We start from the raw sequence: 16,470 nt of genomic DNA, 5'->3' as shown, positions 1-16,470 counted from the left end.
GAAGGAGAGGCACAGCAGAGCATCACTTGCTATGCTTGAGGAAAGCGCAGGGTGAGGGGATTGGCTGCCGGAGACTGTAGCGTCACTGCCAGTGAGGGAGAGCTTTGAGGATGCTCTGCAAAGCAAGGAGGGAGTACATTTGTTAGGGAGTTTGCACTGCAACCTCGGCCACCATCAGCCACACACTCATAAACCAGGAACCCTCTGCAGAATAATTCTCATCACTCAGTGCTCGTTGACTCGATTGCAGCCATGAATTATTTGCGTCGGCGTCTCTCGGACAGCACGTTCATCTCCAACCTGCCCAATGGCTACATGACAGACCTTCAGAGGCCTGAACAGGCTCAGCCTCCTCCACCTGCTTCCTCCACCCCTGCCAAGTCTCCTACAGCTGGACCAACACCACCAGCCACTTCCCCTGCTCCAGAGAGGAAACCTCAGCCATCACAGTCCACTGGAGCTGGTTTCTTTAGCTCTATCACAAATGTTGTTAAGCAGACAGCTGCCTCAGCAGGGCTCGTGGAGCAGACCCAAGTCACGACACCAAAGAAGTTTAAGATTCTACTCGTTATCGACGAACCCCAACAGGAGTGGTAAGAAAACGTGTTGCTCAGTCTTACAGTTCATTGTGAATCAAACATAGGTCATGTATTGTCTGCTCCATCCTTAATCTCGTTTTTTTTTTTTCCTCGTGGCTCCTTTGAATAAATAGTTAGTTAATGGTTAAAAAAATTGCTATGACAGCATCTGAATCAACCATCCTACATAAAAAAAGAAAGAAAAAAAACTCTTGCTGTGATTTCAAAGTACAACTTGTCGTTTTTCTGAGGCAGCCAACCTGTTAGGCAATACTGATCCGCAGTAATAACATCTCAATAAGCATTCAACACCAAGATGGAAGTGTTTTATCGTCCTCTGCTCTCTTTTCATTGTAGTTAATGCTTTTTATTTAATCAAACATAATAGTCGGAAATGGAACCAGGTCAGCTACTTAAATAGGGACATTTATTACCCTGTAATGGGACACTTTGCCGTATTTAAAAAAAACTGATGTGCTACAGGTTGTGCAGGACTAGGAAAGGCACGTTCTCTCTGTGGTAGCAGTCTAAGTACTGCAGTGCTTTCCCTCATCAATGGGGTTTCCCCCCTGCTCACTGATAGCCGATCACATGGTGAGTCTTGCACAAACATAGGAGAATAATGCAGGTAACTGCAACCCAGGGTTCACTGTGCTTCAGCAGTGAAAAATACAACTGGTATGGAACATGATGTAACACCACCAGCATACAATTATTTGTCAGCCTGCTGGGAGAAAAAAGGACAATCGTGCCATTAGTGTCAGGAGGGGGTTTAAGGCTTTTAAGCCAGTGTGATAGCAGTCACTGTCCTGGGGGATCTTGCCCAGAGGTAGCTTAGAACAAGCATCTTTGTCAGTCTAATGTGGGTGTAAATGAGCAAGCACATAAACTAAAGGGGAAATTGCTTCGTGTTGACGCTCACATCTTGTCAAATGGTAGAATGAGGTGACTCAGTTTCCTCACAATGAGCATTTATTTGCACAGCTGGCATATTTCCAAAGCAATTTATGTGTTGGATCCATTGCTCCCATTTTTTAAATATTTTTTTAAAATATTTTTTATCATTTCATTTAGATAGAAAACATTCTATCTCTGTATTTGAGGCAATACATCCTATCAGACACAAGTATGCATCCTCATCCTGAAACATTTGACAAGATCATTGTGTCTGATATATAGATCTCAAAATATGATGAATTGTAATCCAGCAAAAAAAAAAAAGAATTATAACAATGAAGTAGATAAAAAAAAAATATAATTGGATTTGACATTGTATACACATACTGAACGTTACATAACAATCGTAGTTGGTATGTCATCTGTGTCGTGTGTCATGTGGAAACCATTTCATTATGCCTGCAGTGTGTGTGTTTAGGTTTGGTAGACTGACCTTGAATGTGATATCATTCCTTGTCATTATAATTTCAGACTAATCAGCAGGGTGTACTCCAGCCTTATGTATTCACTTGCTTGAGTGCAAAGGGAAGTTGTTTAAGGTTGCAGTCTGATGTGCAGTTGCACTGACACTGCTGTGCAAATAGAAACACAATTTCACGTAATAAACTATGTAATTCATTAAAAGCCACTCTTATGAACGAAAAAAAATTGTTCTGACATTGTTGCAGGAGTGTGATATTCAATGTTGGCTTAGTTTTGAGTGTGTGTAACCTCCATCATCTTCCTTTTTGTTTATATAGTGCAGACTCCCTGGGGAGAGGTGCTAAAATAATTAATTCAAAGGGGTTCCTCCCTCTGAGTGCTGCATCTATTTTTCATGGCGGCTCAGTATCACTGAGCAAGAGGTTGTACATGTTTGACAAGATTAGGCTTCTTTGCTTGCTTTTAGAGGACCTTTCACCCACTTGCTGTACGTCACTCAGGCAGCAACAAAAAAAATCTGCTTTGGCCCACACTGTGCAGCGTTAGTCTGCTTGCTTTGTGAAGCTAACGGGATGACACTGTTTGGAATGGTACTATTTTTGAGGATAGAAAACGTGAGGAAATAAAGCCTTCAGAAAAGTAAAGATGCGTTTAAAGTAATCTGTGCTTTGAGTTCAGCGCTCTCTTTGGCAGGACTAAAATCAAGCTGATGTATGTAGCTGTAGGCAAACCTAAAGGAGATGAAAAGTCTCTTTATCGTCACTCAGGTTTTGCCGAGTCCCTGATTTATGCTGGCACTTCTTGAGTCTGAGGCCTTTTCTTTTTGTTTTTTGTGATGTATCTCAGCATGTGACAGGCGGTGCTCAGACATCTTTCTCTCCGCTGCCACAAAAGAAAGCCCGGATAACGAGGCCTGGTGGCCAAAAACCAAGAAAGAGTTCTTCTAGCTGGATGTATCCAGCAGAAGGCCTGGGCATCACAGCCATCTGTACATTAGATCAAATCAGTCAAATCGCAAATGATCAGAAAGGGATTTGTTGTATAGTTTAGCTGCACAGTTTATGAGGGATTTTGCCAGGTTTATATTCTAACATTTTGACTGATGAATAATAACATACAGTTTGTATACTTTGTCCCAGTTTTACTCATACAATGGAACTTACTTAGTTACGTAGCAATTAGATTGTTCCTAAGCAGGGAGGTGAAGAGGGATGAGTGAGTGTGTATTTCTTTTCATTAACGACCATCAATTGCAGAGCTGGCACCACAATAGTTCCAGTTTTTGCTTTTAAAAGTCATTTTCAATATATCTTTGTCGTTACTGAGAGCTAGGCAAATGGAATGTGAAGTGTCGAAATGTAAACAACACCCAGGGAAAGAAAGAACACACCCACAAGGATGTGTATTTAGATAATGACTCTGTTGTGTAACTAGTTTTGCTTCAAACGTGTGCAGATAACATCAGGATGGCCACCAGTCACAGCACGCACAGAATGCATTCACTCATCCAGGCCATGTTTTGCTTTATCATAAGATGAAGCTGCCCGTCATCCAGACAGGTTTGTCTTGTTCCAGGAATGCTGTGCTATAAATTGCTCCTACGACAACAGGAGCAGATGGTACCTTGTTACTTATCAGGCTAATGGATGAGAGGCATTGCATCTATATTCTCTGTATGATATAGTTTAATTTAAAGCAGAGAGAGCGTATGATTCCTTTCATTTGTTCAGTGTTAAGAAATTTACAATTTGCGTTGTTTGAACTTGTATCAGGGGAAATATGTGAACTTAATCTTGTGCCAACATTAGCCACATTTGAGAGTGTATGTCATGCAGGCGAAGTAATTGGACATTGAAATTCAGCAGGATTTCCCACTTGCCAAGTTGTCGGGGGATTCATCTGCATAATAAGCCTTTTCACAAAGTGTGTATGCAATGCTTTCCGCAACCTTTCATTTTTTTCTTTTGCTGTTTTTGTCTGCTTTTTAAATTACACATGGAATACAACAAAACCATAATGTGTATCTTTTGGTTCATATAATTTGATTTCTAATCTAATCTTTAATTCAAGACAAAACTCCTTTTGATTCTTATCAATGGATGATTCACATCTTCCACAATGAGCTGGCATAGGTACGATGCTCTGCGACTGACTGCAGTTTCAAAGCCAGAAGGGAAAAGCAGAAGTAAAGTTAAAACATGATAAAAATGCCCTTGGTTTTTGGATGAACGCTGAACTGAATAGGCTTTAAGCCAGAGGACCTGGTTGCTGTGAGGCGACTGCCGAGTATAGATGCATAATAATGCACTGCACTGAAAGATCAACTCCACTGTGAATGTGTGACTTCTGTGCTCTGTATGCTCAGCTCAGTTGCCCTCTGCAGCCCAATAAAGCACTGATCAGTCATGTAATGCTTTCCCTCTCTCACATAGCCTCATAGATTAATATCTAAATGTTCAAAATGAAATTAGAATCTTGTCGTTTCCATGTGGGACTCATGTCTCTTTCACCGTGCTCTGATGACGTTTATCTCTGTAGGCTTTTTAAGTTTCCAAACAAAAAGAAGCTGTGATTTATAATTTTGATATCTATATTCTCCTCCCCGTGTTCAAATGAGGTTGTAAATTATTTATTCGGCTTTCACTCCTTGCTAAGTAAGTGGTGTATGTGACAACAGAAGGGAACAAACTGAGGGGAAGAGAAAGTGAGAGCTTCAAAACATGTTGATTTGGGGTTAAGCTATCGCAATGTAGTGTGCGGTGTGTGCCACAGTTGCAGTGCAGTAGCTGCTGCTTGTCCAAGTGTGAAATAGACAAAAGTTAAACCTAAATGAAACCTTCTCCATGAGAACATGAGAAAACAGACTGGAAAGGGCTGTTTTTGAGCTGGTAGTGTGTTTTACCCAGTGGCTTCTATAACCAAAGCTAATGGTAGCAGGGCCAGCTCCTGTATATGAGTGTGTGATTATTCATCAGAGGTTCATATTCCTGTTTGTTACAAACTCTGCATTACTGAGGGATACATTTTTATAGGTACCAGTTATCAAATCTCTATAATAAGAGCCTTTTTTCTGTTTTATTTCAAAGTAAACCTTTCTGTCTTACCCAGGGCAAAGTTATTCAAAGGAAAGAAATTACTTGGGGATTATGACATCAAAGTGGAACAGGTACGTTTCATGAAGCCAGTTATATCCATTACAAGTACTTATGGTAATAAAAAAAAGATTGAACTTATATTCTCTGTCCTTATATAACTTTCTAACAACCAACTCCTCAGGCTGAATTCAGTGAGATCAACGTGGTGGCTCATGCCAACGGAACCTGCCTTGTTAATATGCAGGTTCTCAGAAATGGGACCAAGGTTGTCAGGTGAGAAACAAATGCCCACACACAAGACAAAGATCAAACAAACACAAACGACAAACAAAGGGATTTAACTGCTCAAGTCACTGCTTCAGTGTCTGTATCCACCTACAGAGGACACAGTCTGATTAACCCACATCACTGTCATCACCTGCCATCTGAGTCTGACTCTGAGTCTCTGTCACATTTTGCTTTCCAGGTCGTTCAAGCCAGACTTTGTCCTCATTCGTCAACACGCCTTCAGTATGACCCAGAACGAAGATTTTCGCAACATGATCATCGGTCTGCAGTACGGTGGCGTCCCAAGCATCAACTCCCTCGAGTCCATCTACAACCTGTGTGACAAGCCGTGGGCGGTATGCACTGAGCAGCCAGGGAGCACTTTACTGTCAAACAATGTAGCAGGAAGAAGAACAATATCAATAACACTTTTCTGTATTTTAGGGTGTGTCCCCCCCCATTATATTTATGTAATTGTTTCTAAATTTAGCTTTGTGTTTGTGCAGTTTGCCCAGCTTATCAACACCTGCAGGAAGTTGGGTGCTGAGAAGTTCCCTCTCATTGAGCAGACCTTTTACCCAAACTATAAGGAGATGGTGAGAAACCCATCGACACACTCCTTTTTTTTTTCTTTAACAAGGAAAATTGATCATTAACCAGCAAGTTTATGATTGTTCAATGAGAAAATGAAATGCAATTTAAGGCAATGACACCAGTTATATTTTGTCTTTCAGGTGAGCATGCCATCGTTTCCTGTTGTTGTGAAGATTGGACATGCTCATTCTGGTATAGGAAAGGTATATGACTGTTCCTTGTTTAAGTGATAAGGTTTCCAGTAGCGTGGTGAATAGAGATGTAGTGTGTTGAATAAAGCAGTCCTCGATCATATTAGAACTGAATGAGCACAATTTCTTGTATTTTTGTTGTTTTCTGTCAAACGTGTATGCTTCTGTGTACAGGTGAAGGTGGACAATCACAATAAATTCCAGGACATAGCCAGTGTCGTGGCTCTCACGCAGACCTACACCACCACAGAACCTCTCATTGACTCCAAGTATGATATCAGAATCCAGAAGATTGGTACCGACTACAAAGCCTACATGTATGTATCATTACGCTGTTGTTGCTGTCGTTAGAACATTAGAACAAAACAACCACCAAAATGGAACTTGTTTCAATTTCTGTGTTTCACACAAACCAGGAGAACATCCGTATCTGGTAACTGGAAAACAAACACAGGCTCAGCTATGCTTGAACAGGTGGCCATGACTGATAGGTATGTGTTAACTATGAATCCTAAACTTCACTATTGCAGACAATGCTTCTTTTAGATGTAGCTAAAAAAAAAAAAATCTGCTACATGTCCTAACCTTCTGTTCTACCGAAATAGAAAAACAAATGATAATTCGACCGTTGTCACTATCCTGCCACTGATAGTCATGTCTGGATTGTCTTGTTAAGGTACAAGCTGTGGGTGGACACCTGCTCGGAGATTTTCGGGGGTCTGGATATTTGTGCAGTCAAAGCTATCCATGGGAAAGATAGCAGAGATTATATCACAGAGGTAGGAGCCTGGAGCCAAGCTTTAAAGCTGCACCTGAACAGTTAAAGCAGATAACTTGTAATTGTTCTTCAGAAACATGTAGGTTTTCTGTTTATCCAGTGTATTGGTCAAAATTGTATTGACTGTTTTTCATTGCGACTACCGTTACATATATCCCTCAGCAATGTTTACATTCTTTAAATATAATCATCTCCCATGTGGTGCAGGTGGTGGGTTCTTCCATGCCTCTTGTAGGGGAACACCAGGCTGAGGACCGGCAGTTCATCACTGACTTGCTGTTGGCAAAAATGAACCAGGCAGTTGAGAAAGAAGCCAATGCTCCCCAGAGACCCACCACCATACAACCATCCCAGGTAAAGTAACACACAAGCACAAAGATTAAAAGCAGGAAGCTTGTCTTAGTTTTGTACTATTTCCATTGTGATGATTGAGGTTTGTTATCATATATATAATCTGTAATATATTGTTTGTGGTCTCCCTGTTAGAAAACAAGCCTAGTTGTTGCTTGGTGAGTATAGTATCTTTATTTCTGCCTTTTAGGGAGCCGGGCAGAAGGGAGAAACCATTGGTGATCCCGCCAAGAATGGTGCTGGACGCCCACCTCAAGGTTGTCTGCAGTACATACTCGACTGTAATGGCGTTGCAGTGGGTCCAAAACCAGTCCAGGCAAACTGAATAACCCAGGAGAGGTGTAGTCTCAGAGTCTATATAACAATGCATAGCTGAACACAAGTGCTGAAGTGTTTGTGGATGCTGAGAGCTAGGAACAGATGTTGGTGGTGTGAGCTCGGTACGGCTGCGAGCTGGCCTGGACTGTGTTTTTAACTCTATGCAGTGTCAAAATGTACTGTCCACCTGTTGACCTGTTGATATGTGTGCTTGTATAGGTCACTTATGTTTCAGTAGCTGTGGTTTTTCTTTGGGACTGTTGTTGATGATGTGAAAAGAATTGTGCCTATACTAAGTTCAGTGCTGCTCTGTGCTACCTGTTTGACCCAGCTATGAATCTTTTATTTGCCCCCAGCACCCTGTCTTTGTTTTATTTTGGCGTGTACCTCTAGCTATTGTTCAAACTGTGGACAACCGTATAGTTTGAACTTTCTGTATATCCTAATATGTAGACGATAATTGTGTGTGTGTGGCTGTAGCGGTGATTGTTTTCATACTTACACTAATAGATATTTATTTTTGGTTTTGCATGATTGATACAAAGGCAGGTGCGAGTCAGTTATAAACGTCTGATCAAATGAGACGTTTATCTAACATGGCTGTTACGTTGCTGTTTTTATCGAAGCTGTGTTTGCTGTGATTCATGCATTGTGTATTAAAGTGTAATAAGAGATGCATATAATAAGTAAAGGCTACAGTGTGCACACACAGTAGATACATACAGTATTCATCCTTTTTGGATTTCATCTCCCAATCTATAATAATGTCACAATGTCCCCATAGAAAAGTATATTGAGAGTGATGTAATATAAGTAGAGGTCCGCATAATAAGAAAAAGTTAGAATGAAAGATTTATAAAAGATTTTATGTCAACTGGTGTGCAGGTGTCTACACAACGCTTCAGTATATTTGTATTATTTTTTCAACCAAAGAGGATCTTATTTATTTTCAGAAAGTCTTTGCACTCCAATAACCAACGATGTAAATACCAGTGAGGGAACTGTTAACCTTGCACATAGACTGTGCATTTTTATCAAAGAAGTGGTCCAACATTATAACTGTGTTTTCAGAAAGCCTATCTGGGAAATGGCGGCGTTATTCAAGTCTTTTTCTGTTCACTTATGAGGAAGTGAGGATTATTTCTGATAATCAAAATGTGTGTAATGTTTTATCTGCCACGAAACGCAAGATATAAAGCCCCCCCTCCTGTTGCTCTCACTTTGGACATCAGCTATTATGGAGGTGTTGTCCTGACAACAATGCAAGTGCTCTGAGGTTTAGTCTGGACTCGTCTAGTACTGCTGTGCTCACTTTACTGCCATTCCTGGAAGATGATGGAAAGTGCAATATCTAGTTTCTTTCTTTTAATTTAGTGATGTAATAAGATGAAAATCAGCTCTTCCTTTGAATTCATTCAGAAAGCTATAGTCATCCACGCCCTGAAATGTTTAAAACAGGCTTTTTTTCCTTTTTCTTTTTACTCTTACATTGCAATCACTTGTTGTCATTCAGCAGCTTGTGTGGAGGCCATTTAAAACATTTTTATATGTCCCTAAATGGTGAAACAGCTAAACAGCAACCAAATCAGTTGTAAAAAGAAATCAGTACTGTTATCCAACAATTTGTTTGTTACTCTGATTCAGCAAGCTCTGTGTGCAGTTCTTTTCTAAGCTGTATAAAGTGCCATTGTACCTGTGAGTGTATCCTTGTATAAGCCATGCCTGAGGCTTTATGGATGTGTTGTTCAGTTTAAGAAGAAATAGCCATGACATTGATTTCCAAGGGAAGAATGTGCAGAAGCACCCGAGTCAGTAATAGCTGCATTGTTGGGCCTTGGTTCGGTGACTGAACATTTGCTCAGTTATAACTGGGCATGGTCATTTGCCTACTGTGTTGAGGTGAAGCTTGTGTCTGTAGACCTGGTGGACTGTAACTATTAAGGACTGTGGTTCTTTTAAAACCAATGTTGCTCTGTTCAAATCAAGATCAGAATACAATAAATTGTCGAAAAAAATTCCCTTGTGGATATTTCCCGTCTTTCACTGGCAATAAAGCTTCCTTTGCAATATATGCGTGGTCTGTGTTCTGATATGTGTTATGGGTAAAGCAATTCAATTTAAAAAGGACACACTTATGCTTAGATATGTTACACACTTTAGCAGTTATATAATCCAGTGAAGAGCAGCTCAGTTGCTGGGTTTGCACATTACACTGAAAGTATTGTGGTGTTTCCAATGCATGAAGAGATACCCCTCCTTTTGTAAAGATTATTGCTTTGTGATAATTTGTCCCTGTTGCTTTGGTGTTTGTCTTAAAGGGTTAGTTCTCCTCTTTTGACATGAAGCTGTATGACATCCCATATTAGCAATATCGTTTTGGCGTTTTGACGAAGGTAGTCCGGCTAGTTGGCTGGGGTTGCAAAAATAAAGTGTTTTGCTTCTCAAAACAAAATGTGTTCAAAAGAGTAATACATTTGCATCACAAAATCGTTGTGCAGGAAAAAGTCAGACCTCTCAATCGCTTGGCACAGTGATACAAAGGGAGAGAAAATAGCACCAAGCGATTGTGAGGTCTGACTTTTTTGGTGAATCCTGAGTACCAGGCTCAGTTTCGGGCCCAGCAGGTGCCAATAGCCCAGTCTGTCAAAGTAAATAGGCCTGCTCATTTGGAGACAACTGAAGAGCAACAGCTGGAAGCGCTGGACACTGAGGAAAAACCAGCAAGACATTCAAAAGTAGTACGAATGAATAGATACAGTTGTGAGAGCTTAACATTGAACCATATTTTGAATTTTTCAGATTCTATATATTATACTCAACTGAATTCTGGTATTATTCATTGTGCGCATGAAAAGTAATGGTTCTCTTGTCTTCCAGCAAAGTCCAGTCTCTGAGGAGTTCCTCTGGAATGACAGACATGTCATTTGTCCGCGATGCCTCTGAAGACACGACAAAAACAGAGACACCCCGCAGCTTGAGGGCGTCCTTTGCAAGCCTATACTCTGAATAAAATCATTCATTTCAACCTATTTTGCAATTACTAAAATGCATGCTTGCTTGCCCATACCAGAAACTGCAAAATCCCATTTCCAATAACATTGCAAACCATAAAAAGAATGCGATGATTTGCGAAACTCTGAAACAATTTTCAAACTCACATTTGAACATAGAAAAGATGCCATTTATTGAAAATCAGACATTTAACAATTTCACCAAAACATGAACTCATCTTGACTTTGATGGCAGCAACATAGGTACTATGTAGTATACAGTGGTACTGAGAAGAAACAGCTGGAGGATGCAGATTGCAACAGGAGAAAAAGAGCATCATGAAGAGGCCGAGTAAGTAAGCATGGGCAGCAATCTGTAAGGAATTGTGTCTATGGACTGATGCTTGATTTCTGAAAAATGCTCCTCAACGTAAAATTGCGAAACCATGAGATATCACGTGATCCATAATATGCTATATCATAAAAATATATTTGGATGCAATATTCAAGGCCAAAAATGTACATATGGGGCGGCCTGTGGCGTGGTGGGTGCAGCGGACGTCCCATGTGCGGAGGCTGAGGTCCTCGCTGCGGCTGGCCCCGGTTCGAGTCCCGCATCGGACGGCCTTTTCCTGCGTGTTGTTCCCCCTCTCTCTGCCCCCTGCTTCCTGTCTCTCTCCGCTGTCATGTACAGTGAAGGCATAAAAAAGTCCCAAAAATTATAATAAAATAAAACATTTTTAAAAAGTACATTAAATGACCGTGGTCCTCTTATCATCAGCAGCACTATATTAAAAACAGGCATGACTCTGCCATGGAAACCACTGCATGGGCTCTAAAACACTTCCAGAAATGTCTGTAAACACAGTTCACTGTGCCATCCACAAATGCAGGTTAAAGCTCCATCGTGCAAAGAAGAAGCTGTACGAACATTATCCAGATCCATGATTCATTTCCTTTAGGGCCAAAGCTCATTTAATTTGGTCCGAGGCATAGTGGTGTTTTAAGGTCAGGCAAAGTCATGGACACCAATGCCATCCTCACTAAAGAGGAGAGGTGGTTTGTTATCAGCACTCAATTCAAAAGTTTACATCTTTGATAGTATGGGGATACATTAGTACCTATGGAACTGGCAACTTGTACACCTGGAAAGGCATCATCAATGCTGAGAGGCATATACAGGTTTTAAAGAAACATTTGCTCCCATACAGACAACGTCTCTGCAAGGTCTCCACAATCAAAGCTAAGCCACATACTGTATGATTACAACAAAATGGCTTCACAGCAGAAGAGTCTAGATGTTGGGATAACCTGCCTGCAATTCAAACCTTCTACCAACTGAAAACATATGGTGCATCATGAAATGCAGATTACAGCAAAGAAGACCCAAGACTGTGGATAAGCTAGAATGCGACAACATTCCTCCCCCATACTTCCTTACTATTGTTAAAATACGAGGGGATGCTACACTGTGATAAACGAGGGGCCCTTTCCCAACTGTCTTGAGACATATTACTGCCATTCATTTCAAGACTATTTATTATTTTTCGTGAAGTAGTAAACTTTCTGCTTTCTGTGTTTTGATAAGATAAGATAAGATATATTGGACATGATATATTTTTGATAAGATATTTGTTCATGAGATTTGAAAATAATTGCTTTCTGTTTTTCATTTACATTTCACATATCATCTCAACTTTTTTTAGAGATGTGCATCCAAGTGCTGTTTATTAGCCATACTGGCCATGAAATTATATTGACCAAACCTTCCCACAGCTTCTGACCAAGTCAGTTCAACACTTGTTGTCACGCCCAGAGACTCTTGTTTTTAGTTTTCATGTTTAGGTTATGCTTTTGTTTTCAGTCCATCTTTAGTTTTTGTCATGCCTTAGTTTCCCTGCACTCTGTTTATTAGTTCACTCACTTCACCTGTGTTTTTTCCCTCAGCTGCACTCACTCCCCAATCACTCTCACTCCCTATTTAGTTTCCAGTCTCCCCTGTCTGTTTGTTGGTTCCTTGTTTGTGTCTGACCCTTCATGCCATGCTACAACATATCTTTGACCAAGTTAAGTATTTATTAATCTTTGCCATGTTTAGTCCTTGTTTTGTTTTTCTAGTATTTTCACAGTTTAGTTTTTGAATCGGGCTTTGCCGCGCCTTTGGTTTGTACTTTGTTTCTTTGTTTAATAAATCAAGCCTTTGTTTTTTGAAGTCCGCATCCGTGTCCTACCTTCCCACCTTCACCCCCCTACCCCGAGACCTGACACTTGTTATATCTTTATCTATTGCTGTTCCTCTGCACTCTGCTCACTGTTTTGGAGGGCTCAGTTAGAGAAGGTATAATGTTGTTTTTTTTTTATTGGTTAAATAGAAGTGCATTTTTCAGTTTACCATCGGATATCTATATAATCATTACATTTGCCAATAATTCTCATTAATTCAATTGTTTTAATGCTTTGCTGCATTTGCTCCTTATATAAAGTGATTATAGTGGGTAAATAATGTCCAGAAAGCTGTTGCTGGAGATTTTTGTTTGTCACATTTATATCACCATGTAGATATCAGTATCGATTCATGTCTTCCCTGTATGACATTAACTGTAGTTTATATTTTCTGTTTTTTTTTTAATTGCAACTAACTACATTGTTAGCAATTTTCATTTCCCTTCAACTTTAAAGATGCCCTTCAGTCCTGTTTGAGGGTACAGAATTAAAGGGTGCACATAATATACCAATGTTGTTTATGTAATATGCATGTGTTGTGTTTTGGTGAATCCATACATATGGTATGAAAACATTTTCCTTATGACTTCTTATAAGTGGATTTCTGTACATTTCATTAGACCATGAGTGGCCAACAAATCAGTTGGGATGTCATAAAGTCATATTGGTGTCTATACTTCTTCAAATTAGCATTTATCCTTGATAACACAAGGTTTACACTAAGGGTATAACATTTGAAGTGCATCTAACTGTATTAATGAAACCAAAAATCAAAGAAAATGTTTCTTGGTCAATATGTAAGATCTATATTTCTTGTATATTATTTTCACTGATATGATGCCTGATTTTCTTGTTAATTATGACATGAGGTTTGGTCAGATCTGGCAATTCTGCCTACAGATGATAACTGCATGACTGAAGAAGCCCTGTTGTGTTACAATGGGAACATATCTTTGCATAAAAGTCCAACTTTTATGTTGGACTTTTAGCTAAGTGAACTATAATATCTTCTCTGCTATTTATCTTAGAAAATGTCCACATTGTTTCAACCAGTTCATTCTAATGGTGCATCAACAATCAGCAAACATCTCCCACAGATATAATCTGTTCAGCAAGATGTGTTTGTCAGACTTCCAGATGGTGCTGATGTTTCTTCCTTATAACAAGCAGACTGGCCTGACCTTGAAGAAAATAAATGTACAGAAGAGCTCCGAGCAAAGAGGGATCTAGAAGTTCCAGCTGAAGAGGTTACGTCTAGACCCCTTCCGGCCGTCTGCCAAGCTGCTGCAGTGCAACGTGCAACCAACTCTGCCCTGCGGGGACCAACAATGCTGACCATCTGCTGGATCACAGCAGAACACAAGCACTTCCATCCCCCAGCGATGGGGAGTGTAAAGATCACCTTTGATAAATGTAGACATCTCTGAAAGTCAATGAATGCACATAACATCACCACATAGCATAACACGGTTTATATTTGATACTGACAGCTCATTCAGGCATAAAATTGAAACAAAATAATGACATAAGGCTAAAACGGAAGTAAGACTCCTACATAACAATAACACGTTTATCATATGCAGCCATATCAGACAAGAGGCAAATACTTATCTCAACTTCCCAGTAATTACAATTTTAAATGTCAAATTCCCTTTGATCAAAAGTGAAAAATCCAACAATATACTCTTCAAAAATACATGTTAAGCTGTCATGTAGCCGTCTATCTACACTGAAGCACTACATCCGTTGACTAAAACTAATCAATCAGAAGAAACGTTTTTGGTCAGTTTATCAATCAATACTCAAGCAATACCTGCTCAAAAACAAACATGATCAATAATAATAGACTACTTTCATCACTAAATACTGTAGAAAACCAGGGACAAATGCAGAGCTTTTGTTGCCATCTGGTGGTGGACTGACACACATGGTGTTACTATGGTTACAGATTCAACCACATGAGCGTGCCATTTCTTTTTCAGAATCCACACAACCACTGACATGACCATCACCAGCCCTTTTAAGTATTTCTTTGTAGATTCCAGTTACGGCCCTGTGGATGAAGGCGTGGCATTAATGCAGGAATATGACAAATTCATTCTGACACGGATATAATTAGTGGCTTTTTATTTCCAAGTACGAACTGAGGGCCCTAGAGGAGTGAGGCAGTAGATGGCTTCTCATAGACTAGTGCATCATGTCTCGGGGTTGTGTTTGTCATATTGCATCAAATAAATGATAGAGGACAATGTGTCTCCCTCCTCCCGTGGAGTCCATCATGTGATTAAAAACATCAGAGAGAAGCATCGTCTCTGTGTCTGTCTCACTCACACACTTACCCCAGAAAATGTCTCACCTCAGTGCTATAAGTGCTGAAAAATGATTAGTGCTCACCTAAATAATGCACTTCACCACAATACATGTATATTTTTAAGTATATGTAGTTCTTGTTCCCTCATACTTGCTCTTTGCTGTCCTACATGTATTTGACTTGCGTGATTATGAATAGATTTTGGGATTAGAGTTCGACCTAAAAAGAATGGTGCACGAAATAAAAAGTATTGGTCAAGATTAGATCAGTGACTGTCAGTTTAGCTTGTAATACACCAAGAAAAAAAACAACTATTAGATTTCTATGAGCACTATCAAGAAATCAACTGAAACGAAAGGATGCTCATTAGAATTATTCTGATCATGTTTCAAAAGATGTCGCAGAACTGTCGGATTCAACCTACTGCACGAATGCTTAAAAACCTAATACTGTTTTTCATGTCTGTCGAAGATTTTTGGAGGGCTATATTTATTAATCAAAAAATAAAAAGACGGAAATATCCCATTTATACGCGGTAGGTTTCAGGTATTCATCTATGATACTTACAAATGCCTCCACAGTGTGACTCGAGTCCAAACAATTAGGAAAGCCACACACCTACCTATTTGCATCAAATCTTATGTGGACAGTTTATGTCACAGTGGAAACCAGTGGTGGCAACTGATGGCAAGGCAGTGTAAAATAAAGAAAAATATAGATTCAGCTTCCTTGGATTATCTTAAGAAAGCAACATAGCAATTGTCCGACTCAGAGGTGAGGTCCTTTAAGTTTGTGGGGGGGGAACTACGAGACAGACTGAATGTCAGTGAAGAGGGGAAGTAGGTTTAAAAGTAAAAGGAGAAGTTCCCAGAGCAGGTTGTGCTTGACAAGAGCGTTAATGTTTGACCATTCCTGTTGGAGCAAATACGCAACTACCGATTAACGTTCCGCTTGAACACAAAGGGATTTATACAAACACATTCTTCATCAAACTAACTCACACACAGAAAGGCCATGTCCCAACTCTGGTAAAAGGTTCTCTGTCCATAAGTTGTCCCAAGTAATCCTAAATGGACAAAAGAAGCAAACAAACAGTTTCATCAAACGGCCCACATTCAACAGAAGAAAACAGACGTACGATTTTATTTTAAAGGTTGATTTTTTATTTTTTTTTTTGCCTTTGTTAACTAACAAGTCTAAATGAAGCCTGTCCCCCTGGCTACACCTACCTCAGCAAAGCCCGGACCACTGGCTGTGGTGGTGGCCTTGCCGTAGTGCACCGGGGAGACTGAGTTGTCCCCCCTGTCCCTGCCTGTACTCTCCTCTTTTGAATGCCTTGGGTTTAAATGCAAACCACCACTTTCCACTACAGTTCTCCTGATATACCGCCCCCC

The 16,470-nt window shown here is 40.0% G+C and overlaps 1 protein-coding gene across 1 annotated transcript; it reads left to right on the top strand.

The window, feature by feature from the left end:
* Window positions 1-9,621, top strand: syn2a (synapsin IIa). Its single transcript, XM_075474877.1, has 11 exons — window positions 1-593; window positions 5,067-5,124; window positions 5,235-5,326; window positions 5,520-5,676; window positions 5,827-5,916; window positions 6,055-6,117; window positions 6,280-6,422; window positions 6,522-6,596; window positions 6,782-6,884; window positions 7,091-7,237; window positions 7,425-9,621. Exons 1-11 carry the CDS (start codon window positions 253-255, stop codon window positions 7,557-7,559), a joined length of 1,404 nt encoding a protein of 467 aa, XP_075330992.1. The 5' UTR covers window positions 1-252; the 3' UTR covers window positions 7,560-9,621.
* Window positions 9,622-16,470: the final 6,849 nt, after the last annotated feature.

The sequence above is a fragment of the Odontesthes bonariensis genome, chromosome 10 (assembly GCF_027942865.1).
Source record: "Odontesthes bonariensis isolate fOdoBon6 chromosome 10, fOdoBon6.hap1, whole genome shotgun sequence".
Lineage (NCBI taxonomy): Eukaryota > Metazoa > Chordata > Actinopteri > Atheriniformes > Atherinopsidae > Odontesthes > Odontesthes bonariensis.
This window is presented reverse-complemented; position numbering and strand designations above follow the sequence as displayed.